The following is a 19,129-nucleotide window of genomic DNA, read 5'->3' as shown; positions in this document are numbered from 1 at the left end:
TCTCACTTTTTTGCTATTATTTTTCTCTCTTTAACGTCAGACGTTTCTTTGTGTCTGGAACTATGTGTAAAACATGGGTCTCATTTTGTTAGAATAGTTTTTAAGATTAAAAAAAGTTTAAAAAAAAGATTTTCTATTGTTTTAAAGCCGTGTTACGTGTATTGTACGAATCTGTGGTAGCTTACATTGCAGAACAAAAAAAAATGTTAAAAAAAGCTCCATGACCTAGTTAATATTTTGGCAATTAATAGCTTCTTGTAGCTTAACTTATTCAGAGGTTGAATATATATTACCGCATTGTAAAAGTCGTTCTGTGTATATTTATGTTTCCTTTATATTTGCAAGTTTTAAACAAAAAACGACTTTAATTTTACCAATAAGTGGTTTAGCTTAATTTATTCTTAAGGGAACAAACTTAAAAGTTTGAGGATGGCTTTTCTTCGTCAGATGCCCTGATTATGTCGTGACATACGGAACAAAAATATTGAGTATTAGGAAGTTACTTTGTGTGATAGTTGTTATAACTTTGCTATTACTTTTGTCTTGTTCAACATTTTCAGTCTTATCCAAATAGTAGTGTCAATGGATTTTAACATGTTAATGCTTGGTATTTCTTTAATTTTATTTGACCTCTTTACCAATCCTCTAATGGTGCAATGAGTGAATGGTAGCAACCAAAGGGAAACTTTAACACAAACTCACATCTCGGAGATACTCATAGATGTTTTCCAGATGAGGGGGATCCAGTTGACTGGATTGTGAAGGATGGAATGGGATTGGGTGGGGGGGGGGGGGGGGGGGGGGGGGGAAGGGGGGAGAAAGTTCAGGGGTTCACTGAAAAACCGTGAACCCCTAAACTTGGCGACTGGAATGTTCGAAGCATTAGTGGGGAGGCACAGATCTTTTTTCTCTTTGGTGTATTTAGTTGGGGGAGAGGGTAAAAGTTCCTACGATCCTTTAACTTAATATTTATTTCGATGGTAAATTATGGCTGATTTCTTGTTGGAACAAACTTGCTAGTTTAGAGTATTTATTACTGGGAATACAAATGTGAAAGCTGTAAACATTTTTCATTGAACTGTTTGATTATTTGTACTTTTCATGCCAGACAATAAACTTCAGAATCTTATTGCAGAGTTGCTGTTCTTGTCGTGTCATTGAACTGGTCAACAAGTCTTCATTCCCTTAAACACTGTGAAGAGAACTTAGTCTTCATCTTGCCTCACCCTCTTGTACAGTGGGGGCTAAGGGCACATTTAATCAAAAACTAGGTAGCGTAGACTGGGCTGATAAATGGGCTAAGGAAGCTGGTGAAAATAATGAAGGGGATCAGTGAGAAATGTTTTCACCCAAACAGTGAGTAAGTAGCAAGGGTGTGGAACGCTAGTGCCCTTTATTTTACTCTGTAAAAACACCAAGACTGAGATGAGATGAGAAGTTTTCTCAACACTTAGAGAGGGTGAGAGAGAGAGAGAATGGTTTTGGCAATAAATTAGCCACTAGCCATGTACAGTTAAACAGGGCTTTAGTGTTCACTGCAATGAACATTGAAATTGATTTGAAAATGACAAGGGATCTGATCTCAACACTCGCTTACACACATTTTTTTACGAGTGGTAAAACAGCTAGATAAACCAAGAGCATATTTTTCATGAGTATGAGTGGGTTTTATGTCTGTTATAGAACGCGGCACAGGGTGGTAGAGATACACATGTTTTTATTTGTCCATGTTAGTATGTGTGTGGAATAAACACACATGGATTAAACTCTTGTCATCAGGCCTGTGGAGTGGAATATGAAATGCACCAGAAACATGGCCATTCTGTGTAAACCTCTTCTCCTACACCCTTGTACTGACATATTATTGTGCCTGTTTGCTGTAAGATTATTAGTGATTGTATATAAATGGAGTTGCAGTGACAATAATGGGCCATTGATTCCTACTGGGCAATACTGACCAGGATGGGCCAGTGATATTGTCTGCTAGTGTTGGTCTAGAATCACCATGGACCATTCTGGCCCCATTTACAAGCTGCTATCCACCTGAGATTATCACCGAGTGCTTTCAATCCCACAAGGAGCAACTTGCTGCCTCGATGTTGCGGTATGACTCTGCAGTGAATCTTGCCTTACCAGCGAGCCTGGGCTGAGCTGCACTGTCCTGTCCTGTCCACTGCACGCGGTCAATCAGAGGGGCTACACTCTCTAACCCATCCCACCGACGTTTCCTACGATTAAATAAATGGAAGGAAAACACATCAGGTCCGGTTCCAGCCACCTGTTTATTTTATTATCACCAGAAGATAGTTATTTAATACAATTTAATACATTTGACCAGGGCAGCATGTGATTGTAAACAGCTGACAAGGCAGCCTGCCTGGAAGGACAACAACCAACACGTTTGGTCGCCTCTGGAAAGACAGTCTAGGTTAAAAAAAATACAATGATCCCACTGACAATTTGTTAAGACACGATTGCATGGATAGAGACTAGAGGTCAGTAGAAAAACTGGGTGTGAGATACTACTAAAGTGGGCTGCTTGAATGGAATCTGCCTGGATGTTGGTGGGGAAGGGAGTTACAGGAGCAGCATATCAACAAATGGCAGCTCAATGCTGAATTACCCACTGTCACCACAGCAGAGGCTAAAGAAAACACACCTGCCCCTTGCAGAAGATAAATAATGCCTCGTGAAATGTTTCACTCGCCTGAATCCAGCCAGCTGAGTACAGAGAGACACCGGTTAGAAAAACCCACCCTGTAACTGCCTTGGTCTCCTGCCGGGGGGGGGGGGGCAAAGGTGTCAAGCACCCGCTATAAGGAGAGGAACACAAGAGGGGGGGGAGGAGAGTTCAAAGTAGAAACTCCACACAGACAAGAGCTTGGTATTTTACTGTTTTCACATTTAGGATATTTCCAACATTAACAGCTACTGATGGGGGGGGGGGGGGGGGGGGGGGGGGGGGGGGATAGAGAGGGGGGGAGAGAGAGAGAGGGGGGGAGAGCGGGGATGGGGATGGAGGAGGTAGCATGTAGGAAAGGAAATCCCAGACACACTGAAGCTTAGAGGCAGCAGCCCACAATAGAGTCCTGAGCAGAATAAAACTTACTTTAACCCACGTATTAATTGCAACCCATGTACCATAGCTCCAATCAGCCCATTGATTCCCACCCCCCCCTTTATAGTTTTAAAATCACTGAAAAGTTCAACTTAATTTCAAAGACCTTTGCAGCATGCACTCTGGGCACCACTTTGTGGATTCAATAACAGGAAGGAGAGGGGAAAACCCAGGTTAAAAACCAGAGACTTGTAAAGTTTTGATGAGGTCTGTGATAGGAAGGGGAGGTGAGGTGCCCTGGGGAGCGAGGGAATATTTTGCGAGGGCTGATGCTAAATATAAAAGTGAGTGTGGGAGAGAATGAGCTCGCTGGGTCGGCAGTGCTGCAAGCTCCTCCAACTCTTCTCAGTCGCTTCTTCACCAAGACGACTGTCCACCTGCGGGAGAAAGAACAGTAACATTGGGAACAGGGGTTCACAAGTTCCCCTTTCCCCGACTCAGTCTCCACCCGAAATGTCACCTATTCCTTCTCTCCAGAGGTGCTTTGTAACTGTCGACACCCTTGCAAAGAATTTCACTGACTTGTCACGTGACAATAAAGGATTCATCATTCTTTCCTGACCCGATGCGTTACTCCAGCTTTTAGTCTTTGGCTTAAACTTGGGTTTATTCCAACACACGTTGATGGATTGGGTGAACAACAACTTAGCCTCAAGAAATGCTCTGTTCAGAGACAAAGTTGTGAAAACAGATCTAAAAAAGTCTAGTGTGGGTACCTAATACCTGCAATGCTTCCCCCATGAGATTGACAGAGTGTTGAGCAAGGTGCCATTAGTGTGAGTGTGAGTTAATAACAATAAAACATGTTGCTCTTTAGTCCTCTCCCAGATGTGCAGTTTCGCAGCCTCCTGGTTCAAGGCAGTTCTATCAGAGGACAGAGGACAGGAACCTGCGCGCGTTATTTCACCTGTTTTGTCCACTGCCCGCAGCTCACAGCTCATCGTGGTCACCGCCATCATGAACACCTTCCTGACAAAAGGCTGGAGTTGAAAATTCCATCAGGTATTCACAACGGCTTGGCTCAGAGGTCGACAACACCATTGTCTCTCTACCACAAGAAAGCTTCACCTGTAGGTAATCAACAATTGCTGTTAGAGCACCTGACCCTACTACATATTCAACTCGACTTGTAGAACACACACACACAGTGCGACACACAGTGCGACACACACACACACACACACAGTGCGACACACACACACACACACACAGTGCGACACACACACACACACAGTGCGACACACACACACACACAGTGCGACACACACACACACACAGACACACACACAGTGCGACACACACACACACACACACACAGTGCGACACACACACACACACAGTGCGACACACACACAGTGAGACACACACACAGTGCGACACACACACACACACAGTGCGACACACACACACACACACACACAGTGCGACACACACACAGTGCGACACACACACACACACACACACACAGTGCGACACACACACACACACACACACAGCACACACACACACGACACACACAGTGCGACACACACACACAGTGCGACACACACACACAGTGCGACACACACACACAGTGCGACACACACACACAGTGCGACACACACAAACAGTGCGACACACACACACACACACACACAGTGCGACACACACACAGTGCGACACACACACACACACACACAGTGCGACACACACACACAGTGCAGCACACACACACACACACACGTGCCACACACACACACACACACACACACAAAAGATATAAACACTGCGTGCCCCACATATTGTCGAGCTTGAAAGGGTTCCGAGAAGATTTACTGTCCACATATTCTAGACACTGAGGTAAACCACTGCCCAGACTCCCCACAAATGGGGTATACTGACCGTACACACTGCTGTAAAACTACTGGCCAGACTCGGACACCCGCTGCTTGCAGTACAACTACTGCCCCTGGCTTAAGCACCACTGACCCCACACGACACAAGAAACCATTCACACTTGTCAGAACTTATCAAAAGGCACTGACCATGGTGGATCTGTTGGGGCCCTGCCAGCAGCCAGTACCATGGTCGTACTTCATGACACTGAACTTGTTGTTGTCTGGTCCGGCCCACGAGCTCCACACCCTGCCAAAGTTAAATAGTTAACGTTATTGATCAGTTCTCACCCTCACTGCTCCCATGCACTCAATGAGCAGGTAACTGTGTACCCATGGACACCCGGTTTACATCACTCACTCACTCACTCCCTCCCTCCCTGCAGCTCCAGCAGATTCCTGCATCTCCTTTTCCCAGTTTATGGCCACCAGCCACCACCATAAAGCAGCTCTATGTTCTCCCACTTTCACACCCAATGCACTAGTGACAATTTACAAACGCCAATTGACCTCTAAACCCGGGTGTCTTTGGGATGTGGGAGCAAACCGGAGCAGCTGGATGTCACAGGGAGAACATGCAAACTCCAAACAGACAGCACCCGCAGTCAGGATGGATCCCAGGTCTCTGGTGCTGAGAGCCAGCAATGCAGTTTTTGTTTTGGGACCAAAGTGCTCGAATACACATCTAATGTGATCGATACTAAACTAGACTGGCACAAGGCATCACACCATCCTCCATTCAGTGAGTTTGATCGATCCGGTCTCGATACCCTGGAATAATCCCGGGCAGCCCACATTTCCCCCACAGCTTTCACATCCAGCTGCAGTCTGGCACCCGCTCAACTCCACACCCCTAGCCCACTGGGTTATGCAACCGTTAGGCAGCATGGATGGTGAACAAGTAATCGGACTTGAATTACTCGGATTTGTTCACGTTCGAGTATAGAAGGGACTACAGTTCTGACTGCCTCAACCCCACAGCCTACTACAGAATGCCAGCGTATTGTTAAATACTGCTCCAAGCTTTCCTTCTTGTCTCCAAATATCAGCCACACCATTCAGTCAGGAATAAGCCCAAAATCATCTTACCCAAGGCTAGTTTCGGAACCCCCATGCTTTGGTTTCTGGGCCACTTTGTTAAACGGACAGAGTTTGTAGACGTACCTGGAAGAAAAGGAACTTGGAGTTAAACACAAAACCCTGAACACTGGCTTCATTATTCTCACACATTGTCTTTAATAACCTGTGATGACCCCATCCTCTCGTGAATATCGTAGAACCCTGGTTTTGTAAAACATTGCCTTAAGAGAAAGGCAAAGTTTAAACTAAAACAAAAAGGATCCATCAGTAACAAGAAACCAGGACATCAATCAGAATTGGGACACATTGCCTGCTGAATTAATGTACAAAATAAAGGTTTTGGCACCTGGAGCTGTAGTTTATCCACAACTTCACCGCGAGAGGTGGTGCTTTGTAAAGGCAGCTTCACACACACCAGAGTATTAGCTCAATTACAGCCCCGCCTGTCTCTGGTAGCAGCTCACACCAGAGGTTTGGGGAAATATTTTCTTCTCATCACGAGAATGATAAAATTGCATTTATAAGGCATCAAGATATTTCGCTCTGTGGACAGAAATGCTGGAGGAACTCAGCGGGTGAGGCAGCATCTTTGGATGATATTTCGCTGGTTTCACAATTACATGCTGTGCTTGGTGATAAGCACTAGACTTTAGAGATACAGCACAGAAACAGGCCCTTCGGCCCACCAAGCCCATGCCGACCAGCAATCACCCCGTGCACTAGCACTGTTCTACACTGTAGGGACAATTTAAAAAAAAGTTTTACATGTTAATTATCCTACAAACCTGTACGTCTTTGGAATGTGGGAGGGAACTGAAGCACCCGGACAAAACCCACTGTCACAGGGAGAACGTACAAACTCCGTACAGATAGCACCCGTGGTCAGGATCAAACCCAGGTCTTTGGCATTGTAAGGAGGAGACTCTACCGCTGTGCCACCGTGTTGCCCTGCTTGTTCCCAAATCTCCTCCTTGTTTCCAAGTCCTTCCATGGGTCCAATGCTTCAAGCCCGACAAAATTCTAGGATATCACAATTCCTCCAATACTATCCACATCACACAATTTAGTTACCCAGCAGCTGACAGTCACACTTTCACAGCAAGGGAAATTAAAAACAAAACCAGCAACAAATGCAAACGTTTGGCCAAGCTTTGATCTTGCTCTTGAATCATTATTTGTCCATGGTAAATTATTTGCAACCATTCCTATGAAAAGTACTGCAGATTTTACAATGTTAGATACTCCATGGATTTATAGCATTAAAAAATGCATATTAAAATCTACACGTTGTAAATTTACAAACTCGTATGATGAGAGGTTTTAATCCCATCTCAAGTAGAAACCTCGACACATTTTGGTAAAATGGACTCCATGGTCAGAAAAGCCATCGAGGATTATTTTGACATCTGAGATTTTATAACCTACAGAACCTATTGTGAACATTTGTTGGTAGATGCTTTTATAAAAAGGAACAAGTACATGTACTGTAAGTAATGAATGTCACGAACATCATAAGCCGGGGTAATGCTTCGGTCTGTGCCAACTGCTCCAGTACATCGAACGCATGGGTGGACTGGACTTTGAATAATGGCGCCAAAATTGGTGGTGCCCGCATGTGTAATATATATATATATGCAAATATAATTTCACCATGCAGTTGTAAATGTGTGACAAGTAAAACGCCATTGAAGCATTAACGAGCAGGCCTGTTCCATCGCATGGTGTAACCCAGCACTGGGTGACCACACCCCACATCAAGGGGACAAAGGCCAAACATTTTCAACTACAACACTGCTTCCATCAATACTTCAATGTGGAGCTGCACAACTTTATCACATTTAAACTTTGATTGTGCCAATCTAAAATCATCGTGAAGGATCGTTCCACAAAACAGACCGAGCCATCCTGGACCACGCCTTATGTCAAGAACCTGTTGTTAAAACTAGGTGATAAACTAGGCATGTGAACTTGCAGAGAGGGGTCAGGGTGGAGGGATTGGGTGCGTACACTTGGGGTCAATGTCTCATGGACAACCACACACACACACACACACACACACACTCTGTGAAGCTGCCTGAAGGCCACAAGAGAAACACTAAATCACCAATGATGATTAAACCACAAGGTGTGGGAGAAAGATTGACAGAACACACTCCTAAATCCAATGCACAAAATAAATTATCCAAACTAACCAATTACCCAAGCATTTTGACTCATTATTCATAGTAGAAAGACTTACTCTGAACCACCCCACCTGCAAACAATGGTTGGCCAATTTATCCACTTTAAGTGGGCCTTTGAAATTGAACATGTTGACAAGGCCACAGAGGATGGAGAGGAAATGGAAAGTGCTTCTGAATGCAACGGTTGTGTAGTGGATTTGTGATCCCAAGGCCCAGCACAAGTGTACACTTCAAGCATGGCCTCACCAACATTGAATTACAGGGACTCATAACCCCGTCACAACTGGCCACGTAACAAGGGCACATTCCTTGTTGAACTATCAATATAATTACTGAACACATTAGCAAAACAATTAGTTTCACATCACTCAAACCTGTATTTATCTACGTTATCTGATAGATTTCCACATCGGTCTACTCATCTCTACAAATACACATTGCCCCCAAATATCAACGTGAACCAGTAGCTCTGGTAAAGTCGACATCGGGAGGGTGGAGGGGAGAGAAATGCTTCTATCCACACTGGTTTGGGAACAGGGAGGTAGGGAGGAATGTGACAACTGGTGCCTCATGAGTTTGAACCCAAGTTTTACTTTGCTATGGATTAGGACTGTGAAGATGGATTAGAATGCACACAATTACAACTTTGACAGATGTTCAAACACTCCTAGTTTTGCTGATCTAGACACATACTCGAATATATCCATCTGTGAATCTGTAGAATTCTTTGCCACAGAAGGCTGCAGAGGCCAAGTCAGCAGATATATTTAAGGCAGAGAGATAGTTTCTTTATTAGTTCAGGCATCAGAGGTTATGGGGAGAAGGCAGGAGAATGGGGTTAGGAGCGAGAGATAGATCAGCCATGATTGAATGGCGTAATGGACATGATGAGCCGAATGGCCTAATTCTGCCCCTCACTTATGAACCAGAATTACCAAAGACAATATCCATTGCTTAACACCTGCCTGGATAAAGTACATTAAAATAACGTCTCAAAACAAGGCAGCTATTCTGAGCCACAGACATGCAGGATTGATTGAGATGAAGATATTTTAGTGTGGTTGGAACCTGGACTGTATGACCTCCAGATGTGGTGGAGGCTGGGTGCAGGATAATGCCCGGCAATGTCCAATGGTCTCCAATGAGGTAGAGGGTAGGACAAGAGCTGGGACAAAACTGTTCCTGAATCTGCCCACATCTTACAACATCCACAGGGACACCAAAGCCAAGACAGGGTCCTGACAAAAAGGAGAGAGTGCAGGGAAAATGAATTAAAGAATGCCACTTACTCATTTGTTGTCATTTCATAGCATTGATCGAACATGTATGCATATTCTCCATCAGGTCCAAAGTCAACCAGAAGCTCCTTCTCAATGCTCCTGCAAAAAGAGTGGTGGGGAAATAATCATTTTACAGCTGCAATGCAACTTTACAATAGAACTTTTGGTGTTTGAACCTGCAATTCAAAGCACTCCAAACTCCTGTCCACTGCCAATAACCAAAACAAACATCACAAAGTAAAAAAAAAACAAGAAAATAAATTTAGAGATGTGTCTTTCAAATAAATTTGTCAAATGGCTTCAGTTCCAGGGTATTGTTGTAACCAAATCAGAGTTAAAACAGTCCCTACTCTGATGGAACTGCAGATGCTGGTTTAAACCGGTGATGGAACTGCAGATGCTGGTTTAAACCGAAGATGGACACAAAATGCTGGCGTACGAGCAGTATCTCTGGAGAGAAGGAATCGGGTTGAGATCCTTCCGATTTGGAAGATTATTGTAACTAAAATGCCTTAATGCTTAACGTTCCATTATCTGGGCAACTTCAACACAGGGTGACAGACAACATCAATCCAGCATCTGATGCTCAGCAATCTGCCAGGCAAAGTTTACTTCCTTATTTGGTTTATAATATCAGAAGAGGATAGATAAGATGGATTTTCAGTTTTCTCCTGGGGTAGGGAATCTAAAACTATAGGGCATACATTTAAGATGAAAGTTTAAAAATAGAACCCAAGAGGCAGGTTTCTCCACACAGGGTGGTGGGTATATGGAACGAGCTGCCAGAGGAGGTGAAAGACCAGCTGCAACTACAATGTTTAAAAGACATTTGTACAGGTTCCAAGACAGGAACAGTTAAGGACATGGACTAAATGGGAGTAATTCAGGAAGACAGCAACCAGAGAGCAGTGCTGAACTACTATCTACCTCATTGGTGACCCTCGGACTTTGTGTTCAAGAAGGAACTGCAGATGCTGGAAGATCGAAGGTACACAAAAATGCTGGAGAAACTCAGTGGGTGCAGCAGCATCTATGGAGCGAAGGAAATCTATGGAGCGAAGCCCATTTCCTTCGCTCCATAGATGCTGCTGCACCCGCTGAGTTTCTCCAGCATTTCTGTGTACCTTCCATCGGATTTTGCTGGCTTTACCTTGCACTAAACGTTATTCCCTTATCATGTATACACACTGTAAATAGCTCAATTGTAATCAAGTATTGTCTTTCCTCTGACTGGATAATACACGATAAAAGCTTTCCACTGTACCTTGGTACACGTGACAATAAACTAACTGGACAGCATGTCTGGCATGAACTATTGGGCAGAAGGGTCAGATTCTGCTTCATGACAATGACTTTCTTTGGCGTTTGGGTAGAAATCAATTTGCGTAAAGTGTCACATTTTTACTGTGTGCATTTACTGCACCAAATAAATGTAAACTTGTTATATTTTGATGCAAGCTAAGAAGGTAGTTTAGAATACTTTAATTGTCCATCGACAATGCTGCAGGAACAGGACAATTAGCTTCTGTTGATTCAAGAACCCGACAAGCCAGTGGCATCTCTGCCACTCCAAAAACAGCCAGCCATACTCGTGCCTGGTTACCATCCAGCACGCAGGCCAGGCCAGCCTAGCCCAGCCTCGGGCAAGGAGCATTGCAACAGCTCGTCACCACTTGCTATCTAATCTGGAGCATGAAGAACAGTCAGGGTATCAGAGCTCCTGGCACATGTCCAACCAGAGCTCCAAAGCAATCATCACCCTCAGCAGACAAAAGGAAATAACTTTCTTTGACACAACGCTCTGGAACCTTAAAAGCAAAGCTAAATACTGTCCAATTTCTGGCGAGAATAATCCTACATGGAATCATGTTCCGTCAGACATTCTCCCGTCTCCTGCATCTCATTTAGCAGCTCGCTCCACTCACACATGCTCATTCGTCCCACCCCAGGGACTGCAGAAGAAAATTAGGTCAGAACAGAAACCAGGGAGCAAATGAATCATCTCTGCAAGCTTTGTGTGAGCAAACTCACTTGGTTCACATGGTAGAGGTAAGTGAAATCGTGATGGTGATGGAGGTGAGGGCAGTGGCGTTCCTATACACATTCTGGCATTGAGCTATTCACAGCCAGTGAGAGGCACTGACTTGCCATAGAGTCATGCAAAATGACGCAATAACTCAACAGGATTGGGCGCTCAACCACTTTCATGGCATTAGTCATTGAATGCAGAGGATCACGACAACCGATATGGGACATTAACTGCCCAGAGCCAGATATTGCTGTACCTTCAGGGCTAATTTCAGAGCCAAGCGGCAAATTCTATCAGGGACCGTAAAATACTGTTTCACTGAATTCCTTTTTAACATTTTCAATGTTATCCATATACAAAGGGAACGGCTCTTTGAAGATATCCTGTTCAGATGAAGGTTGAGAAGTTTAGGGAGGGTTAGAGATGCACTAGTCCAACCCAAGAAGATTCTCACCATTGTATGAAATGCAAGGAATCTTGAAGCCAGTCAATAACAGTAAAGCCACCACAAACAAATCAATTCTATTTCCGATATAAAAGCATTGCATAATTGACTGGATCTTCTGTGAGCCAGATCTGCATGCAACTTTGCAAATCCATGTCCTCCCAATTCAATTCTTGCATCATCACATTAACTAACCAATGTCTTCAGTGACAGCCTGATGGAAAACTTCCCCACATCTTAGTCAGTTACAGGACAAACTAATGCATTGTAAAAAAAGATCATCTATGATAGACACAAACTCAGCGGGACAGGCAGCATCTCTGGAGAGAAGGAATGGGTGACGTTTCAGATCGAGCCACTACTTCAGACGAGTCGTGCCCCGAAACATCACTCATTTCTTTTCTTGACAAATGTTGCCTGTCCCGCTGTTACTCCAGCATCTTTGGTTTAAACCAGCATCTGCAGTTCCTTCCTACACTAAATAATTTGTGCGCCTTGCTTAGACTTTCCAGCAAGGAAAACCCTTTTTTTTTTAAACTATTTTGTTTTCCTGCTCTCCAAACAGTGGGTCATATTCCTGTTCTTTCTTCACGGTAAAGGAATAAATGAAAGCTAATGGAAAGATTTGCAAATAGCTTCTGAACTCTGAACTTCACTGATTTGCTCAGCTTCCTTGTGTCAATTTTTTTTTGGTTGCTTTATCTAAAACATCATATTGCTAAACTGTTTATATTTTAGATACTTTACCCAATCGAAGTCTCCACTTCTTTCAGCGATTTCTCTGCTTCAGAGAACTCATTCCTGGCTTTTTCAGCAACTGAAAGAAAATGAAAGATAGATATAACGAGGCTGCAGGTTTCATGTCACATTGAGTAAGGATCAGAACAAGGCGGATACAACCCACGAGACTGGCTCACAAGTTGTGTAACTGAACGAGCTGCCAGAGTTTGGTATCGTGAATCCAGGGAAAAGTCCAAATCTTTCCATGGTATCACGGGATTTTTAAAATCCAAAATGAACAAAGAAAAAGGACCCAGTAATGGCAGCTATGAGACTACAACCATAACCCCCCCCCCCCCCCCCACCCCCCCGTCTGTTTCATCAGTGACCATGTAGAAGCAAGTGTGATGACATTTCCAATCTGGGTCTAGACTCCCGAATGCACTAGGAGCATACTTGATGGGCTGAATGGCCCCAATCTGGGCTGCACATGCCTCAAGATTCACTAATATGCTAGTAGACTTGATGGGTTGAATGGTCCCAATCTGAGCTACATGTGCCTCTAGACTCGCTAATGTGCTAGTAGACGTAATGGGCCAAATGGCCTCAATCTGAGCTACATGTGCCTCTAGACTCGCTAATGTGCTAGTAGACATAATGGGCCGAATGGCCTCAATCTGAGCTACATGTGCCTTTAGACTCTCACTACCATCACCGTTTAGGTGCAAGTTGGAATGGATAATAAATGCTGGCACAGCCAGAAATGTCAACACCTTAAACATAAATAAATATGAAGAGCAAACTTGTTTAGTTGGCTTTGGTGAGCATCACCATTTATTCACAAGAATGAAGGTAATTGTAGCATAAATAGAACAGATGGCACATTAAAATGCCTCAAAGAGCTTTATACAATTATAACAGAGATACAGTTACATAAACTGTTGTTGTGTGCTGACATAGTACACTGGCATGTCAGCACTCTGCACTAGTTATACATCTGCACAGTGCAAAAAAACAACGCAAGAAGTTAGTAAGTCATCGCAAGCATTCTTTAACATCGGAGGAAGTGCTGGAGTATCAAGGCAGGACATGTCAGCTAAACAACACTGTCTGGGCTCCGCCACCTACAGCATCAAGGATCAGTGACACCCCAGTCACCCCCTCTCCCATCAGGAAAGAGGCAGTGTGTGAAAGTGATCAGGGTTTCTGCTTCCACCACCCTTACCAATGGAAAATTACAAACCCCAGACCACCCCCAGCCAAACTATTTATCCTCGTCTCTGTCCAAATCCTATCAAGCACCATCCTCCTCTCCTACCTCCACCCCAGCCTGGCCTGGCCTCCCCTCCCCTGCCTTGCCCACCCACCAAGCTTTGTACACTAAATGCTGTGTCCCACTGTAGCACAGCACTCTTGGATCTCCGAATGTCTCGGGGCATTTGTATTTTATGAAAAGTAATTTCTTGTTGAGACGGCCAAAGCTGTCAATTTGCAGGTCCGTAATGTATAACCAGTTTAATTAATTCTGGTGATGTTGATTAGAGCGCAAGTATTGTCCATGGCTCCTGCATAACTTCATAAGTGATAGGAGCAGAATTAGGCCATTCGGTCCATCAAGACCATGCTGCCATTCAATTACAGCTATCTCTCTCTCCTTCTTAACCCCATTCTCCTGCTTTCTCCCCATAACCCTGATATATATATATATAAAGATGTGATATAGTTGCCTGTACACTGCGTATTGGTAACTGATGTTCCACGACATTTACCCAGTGGGTCAGAGCTAGTCTCACTGTGACTGAGTCCCAGTCTTCTCAACACCAGCTGCCTCAGTGGCGCTCACAAGAGTGGGGTTGTCCCCACCAACATGAGAGGGGGCTGTATCAGCCCAGGATGGCACTCCACATAAAGATTACCATGCAAATCGTCAGCACTTTGGGCAAATTATCAGCACTCTATGCAAGGCAGCAGCAGATTTGGTAATTGGTCTAAAGAGCTGAAGACTAAGCAGGAGGGATGTTGGGTGGCAACAATAGGAATAATGAGAAGCAATTAACCAAAGAGATCGGCAGAACGGGGATTGCTCCGCATAGGACATAATGGGTTAAATTAGAGGCTGTGTCAGGCGGGGGGTGTGGTGTGTGTGTGTGTGTGTGTGTGTGTGTGTGTGTGTGTGTGTGTGTGTGTGTGTGTGTGTGTGTGTGTGTGTGTGGCTGTGTGTGTGTGTGATGTGGGGGGTGTGTGGGTGCGTAACGAGTGTGTGTGTCTCTCTGTGTCTGAGTGTGTAACGAGTGTGCGTGTGCTGTGGGCGTGTGTGATGTGGGGGGTGCGTGTGTGTGTGCGCGCGCGTGTGTGTGTGTGTGCGTGTGCGTGTGTGTGTGCGTGTGATGTGGGGGGTGCGTGTGTGTGTGTGTGTGTGCGTGTGTGTGGTGGGTGGGTGCGTGTGTGTGTGTGTGTGTGTGCGTGTGTGTGTGTGTCTGTGGGCGTGTGTGTGTGCGTGTGTGTGTGTGTGCGCGCGTACATACATAGCAGGGCACGGCTCCAACCTGCTCTGGCGCCACAAAGACGGCAGCCTTGAGCAGAGAGGCAGCAATTCGGGTTGGAAAATGCAGCATTATCCTCCCAGCAGGAAGCAGCACCTGCCCTCCTCTGAGACAATGACACCAGCTTCATGCAAGCTGCCGTGGCCACTTACACAAACACCACCTTCTCCACTGGGACCACAGCCACTCCATATTTCATGACCAGACATTTTTTTTTTTTAAGTCTCACTACACAGTTTAAAAAAAAATAGAAACATGGCAAATCTTTTTTTCCAATTTGAAAATGGTGCAAGTTTACAGAATGATTTATAAAATTAAATAAAACGTTGTGCTGACTAGGATCAAGAGCAAATTTAATTAAAATAGGTTATCTCAAGCTTGCTGTGCTCCGTTGCAGTAATGTGCCGGGCTGCTGACTAGTAAAGTGCCAGATTGATGGGTCTGAGGGAGGATCAGCAACTGGGGCAGAATTTCAGGGGACAAGCAGGTCACAGAAACAGATGATTTCACCCTACACGCGAGTGACTAAATATCCGGCAGTCTCCTGTGATTAGTAATTAGATTGCTCAATATGGGGCTCCTGTTTCAGTGAAAGTGCAAACCGAGGGGGAGGGGGTGAAAGGAGCACACTCCTCGCCGATGGCCAACAATGGTCTGAGTAGATCTAACCCGTACCCCACCAACACATCTGCCAATGGTGCCGAGAGAAGATGAGGGAGATCAAATGCACACTTTCCCATAACAGCGCAATAAAGAGAACTGCAGTCCATCTACGTGTGCAAACAAGGAACTGCAGGTGATAGTTCACCGAGGGAAAAAAAAAAAAAAAAATGCTGGAGTAACTCAGCGGGTCAGGCAGCATCTGTGGAGAACATGGATAGGTGACGTTTCACAGAGTGCTGGAGTAACTCAGCGCGGGTCAGGCAGCATCTGTGGAGAACATGGATAGGTGACGTTTCACAGAGTGCGGGAGTAACTCAGCGGGTCAGGCAGCATCTGTGGAGAACATGGATAGGTGACGTTTCACAGAGTGCTGGAGTAACTCAGCGGGTGCAGCAGCATCTATGGAGCTAAGGAAATAGGTAACGTTTCGGGTCGAAACCCTTTTGGGTTTCGGCCCGAAACGTTGCCTATTTCCAGAAGGATTTCGGCCCGAAACGTTGCCTATTTCCTTCGCTCCATAGATGCCGCTGCACCATAACTCAGCGGGTCAGGCAGCCTTCGCTCCATAGATGCTGCTGCACAATAACTCAGCTGTTCAGGCAGGATCTGTGGAGAACATGGATAGGTGACGTTTCACAGAGTGCTGGAGTAACTCAGTGGGTCAGGCAGCATCTGTGGAGAACATGGATAGGTGACGTTTCATAGAGTGCTGGAGTAACTCAGTGGGTCAGGCAGCATCTGTGGAGAACATGGATAGGTGATGTTCCGGGTTGGGTCTGAAGACGTCTAACCCACTGAGCTACTCCAGCATTTTGTGTCTATTTTCGGTGTAAACCAGCATCTGTAGTTCCTCCCTATGTACGCACATATTAATGAACCTGCCCTTTCCATTGCAGCCTCCTAACATTGGGGAACGCCCGCCTCTTCTCATGACACTTGCCAATATTACCTAGTAGCAGCTGATTTGGAATAAGATCTCCAGACAGCAGAATCTGTCGCATCACCCCAATACAATCCAAGATTAAAGAAATGCTTTACACTTCAATTGATTCTTAAAATACGTTATTCCCACTCCCCATTTTGAAAGTAAAATGTGTTGGAAATGGCAGCTGTAAACGGAGCCTTTTTCCATACAAAAGTAATTTTCCATCGCGGGGTTTGATAAAAATCCAAACATATTTACGGTGCAAATAAGCCCAAAGCAGAAAGAAGGATTCACTCTCATTGTCAATTCTGTGTACTCCGATCAAAAAGATTCAGATAAGCCTTTTCGCTCATTTGGTCGTTTCAGGCCTTGAACTTCAAAACGAAAAAGAAATCTCTTTGGTTTGTCAAATGAACTGATGTTTAGCTGACAGCTCACTAATCTAGGTCAGTCTCATAGACGGGGGGCTACAAACCCCTGGAAGGATGAGGTTGGCAGAAGCTGCTGCCTCAGCTCTGACCTATCCTTTCATCTGTTTAGATGAACAATAAAGAGAGGATAAAGCAAGATAGCAGAAAAAGGGGGTCGTGCCAGCAGTTTTCTGCTGAGATAGAACCGTCAAATCTGCAGTGGCCTCTCCATGTCCTCAGCTTCCACAACAACAACTTGCTCAGCACGCAGACAAAACTACCCAAAACCATTTGGCTCTTTTCCCTTCTTGCAAAGGCTGGCAGGGGGCTGGCTATACTTTTCGCATATACCGATGCTGGAGGATTTTTTGTGCAGAATCTGTCACAATAAACAGTAGTGCAGCGGTAGAGTTGCTGCCTCACAGCGACAGAGACCCGGGTTCGATCCTGACCACGGATGCTGTCTGTACGGAGTTTGTACGTTCTCCACACTGACCATGTGGGTTTCCTCCCGCATTCCAAAGATGTAGCTAATTGGTGTTGTATCCATGTTAAATTGTCGTGTGTGTGTGTGTGTGTGTGTGTGTGTGTGTGTGTGTGTGTGTGTGTGTGTGTGTGTGTGTAGGATAGTGTCAGTGTGCGGGAATTGCAGGTCGGCACAGACTCAGTGGGTCGAGTGGCCGTTTCCACATTGTCTCAACGAAATTATTGATGATGTAAATTTCTGATTCATCGCTGGTAAAGTGATCCCTGCCATTAGGTCAAGATGGTTCCACCATTCGATCATGGCTGATCTATCTATCCCTCTCAGCCCCAGTTGCTGCTGGTTACATTGCACAATTAATTTGTCACTAAGTGAGGCCATCTGTCTGATTGCAGAACTCCCTCCCTTCATGTCGTATTTCCGACATGTGCTTATTTTGGACTACAAGCATTTTGATTCATTTAAATTCGGCATGGACACACGGAGACAGAGGTTGTCGGGCGGATGAGGAGAGGGACATGGGTCGGTGGGCCGAGCTAGTCGAGGGTGACGGAGGAGGCCATGCAGCAGCCTGGGGTTGGCCTCCATCGGGAGCCGCTCCAGTACATACAATCAATTGATACAATCAGTTTTATTACATAAAGTGCAAGTGAAATGAATTTGCCAGCAGCGGTACAATGAAAAAGAACACACAGAAACACAATAAACATCCACCACATAATTTGGCCAGTCCTCCTCCATTTTCCCCCGTGGTCGGGACCTCAACCCAGGTGAGTCCTGAATCGGAGCCTCCCCCACCGGAGACCGCGGCTACAGGTCGGTGTAGGCCGCAGCCTACACACCCAGCACGTGGACTTTTGTAACTGGCGCCAACACACGGCGACTCGTGCATGTGCAATCTACGCTAAAGGAAATGTAACTGCGCGGTCCGTACGTGACAATAAAGAACCATTGAATCATTAATTGAGCAACACTTTAACGTGTATACCAGCTTTGTACACAATAGGTCTCCAGTGTAAGTGGTTCTTGCGTAGGGATTGTAAACAATACAGGTGCCAGCAGCAAGCCACATCCTGCACATGATGGCGTGAGCCAGCACAAACCAGAGAAAGCAAATGCCCCGTTAATCTATACTTAGCTCTCCTCCATGCAGTTTAGTTGGGATGAAACTTGAACTGGGAGTGCTCCCAGCAAACATGCCTCAACCTGCAGCCACACTGGTTTCATTTTGAAGCTGCATTGTGTAAACAACTATCAGACACCCATATGAATTCAAAGGAGACACCTGCAGATTACGAAGGGCAAGACAGATGTAAATAACGTAATGATGCACCTGCTCCTCAAAGTGTGGCTATTTATTACAGGTAGAACTAAA

At 45.1% G+C, this 19,129-nt stretch overlaps 1 protein-coding gene across 3 annotated transcripts in view; it reads right to left on the bottom strand.

The window, feature by feature from the left end:
• Positions 1–1,647: 1,647 nt before the first annotated feature.
• prkcsh (protein kinase C substrate 80K-H) overlaps positions 1,648–19,129 on the bottom strand; it is a 47,125-nt gene continuing 29,643 nt past the window's right edge. For 2 of the 3 annotated variants that reach the window (XM_055663969.1, XM_055663967.1), the window contains 6 exons: positions 12,757–12,826; positions 9,545–9,634; positions 6,082–6,156; positions 5,143–5,242; positions 4,026–4,186; positions 2,839–3,495 (listed from right to left, as the gene is read on the bottom strand). In XM_055663969.1, coding sequence (XP_055519944.1) covers positions 4,049–4,186; positions 5,143–5,242; positions 6,082–6,156; positions 9,545–9,634; positions 12,757–12,826 — 473 coding nt within the window. In that variant the 3' untranslated portion in view covers positions 2,839–3,495; positions 4,026–4,048. Of the gene's footprint in view, positions 2,229–2,838; positions 3,496–4,025; positions 4,187–5,142; positions 5,243–6,081; positions 6,157–9,544; positions 9,635–12,756; positions 12,827–19,129 lie in introns of those variants that run through there. The other variant, XM_055663968.1, reaches the window with a different exon arrangement.

The sequence above is a fragment of the Leucoraja erinacea genome, chromosome 39, assembly GCF_028641065.1.
Source record: "Leucoraja erinacea ecotype New England chromosome 39, Leri_hhj_1, whole genome shotgun sequence".
Lineage (NCBI taxonomy): Eukaryota > Metazoa > Chordata > Chondrichthyes > Rajiformes > Rajidae > Leucoraja > Leucoraja erinaceus.
The sequence above is the reverse complement of the archived record's forward strand: the minus strand, read 5'-3'. Positions and strand labels throughout refer to the sequence as shown.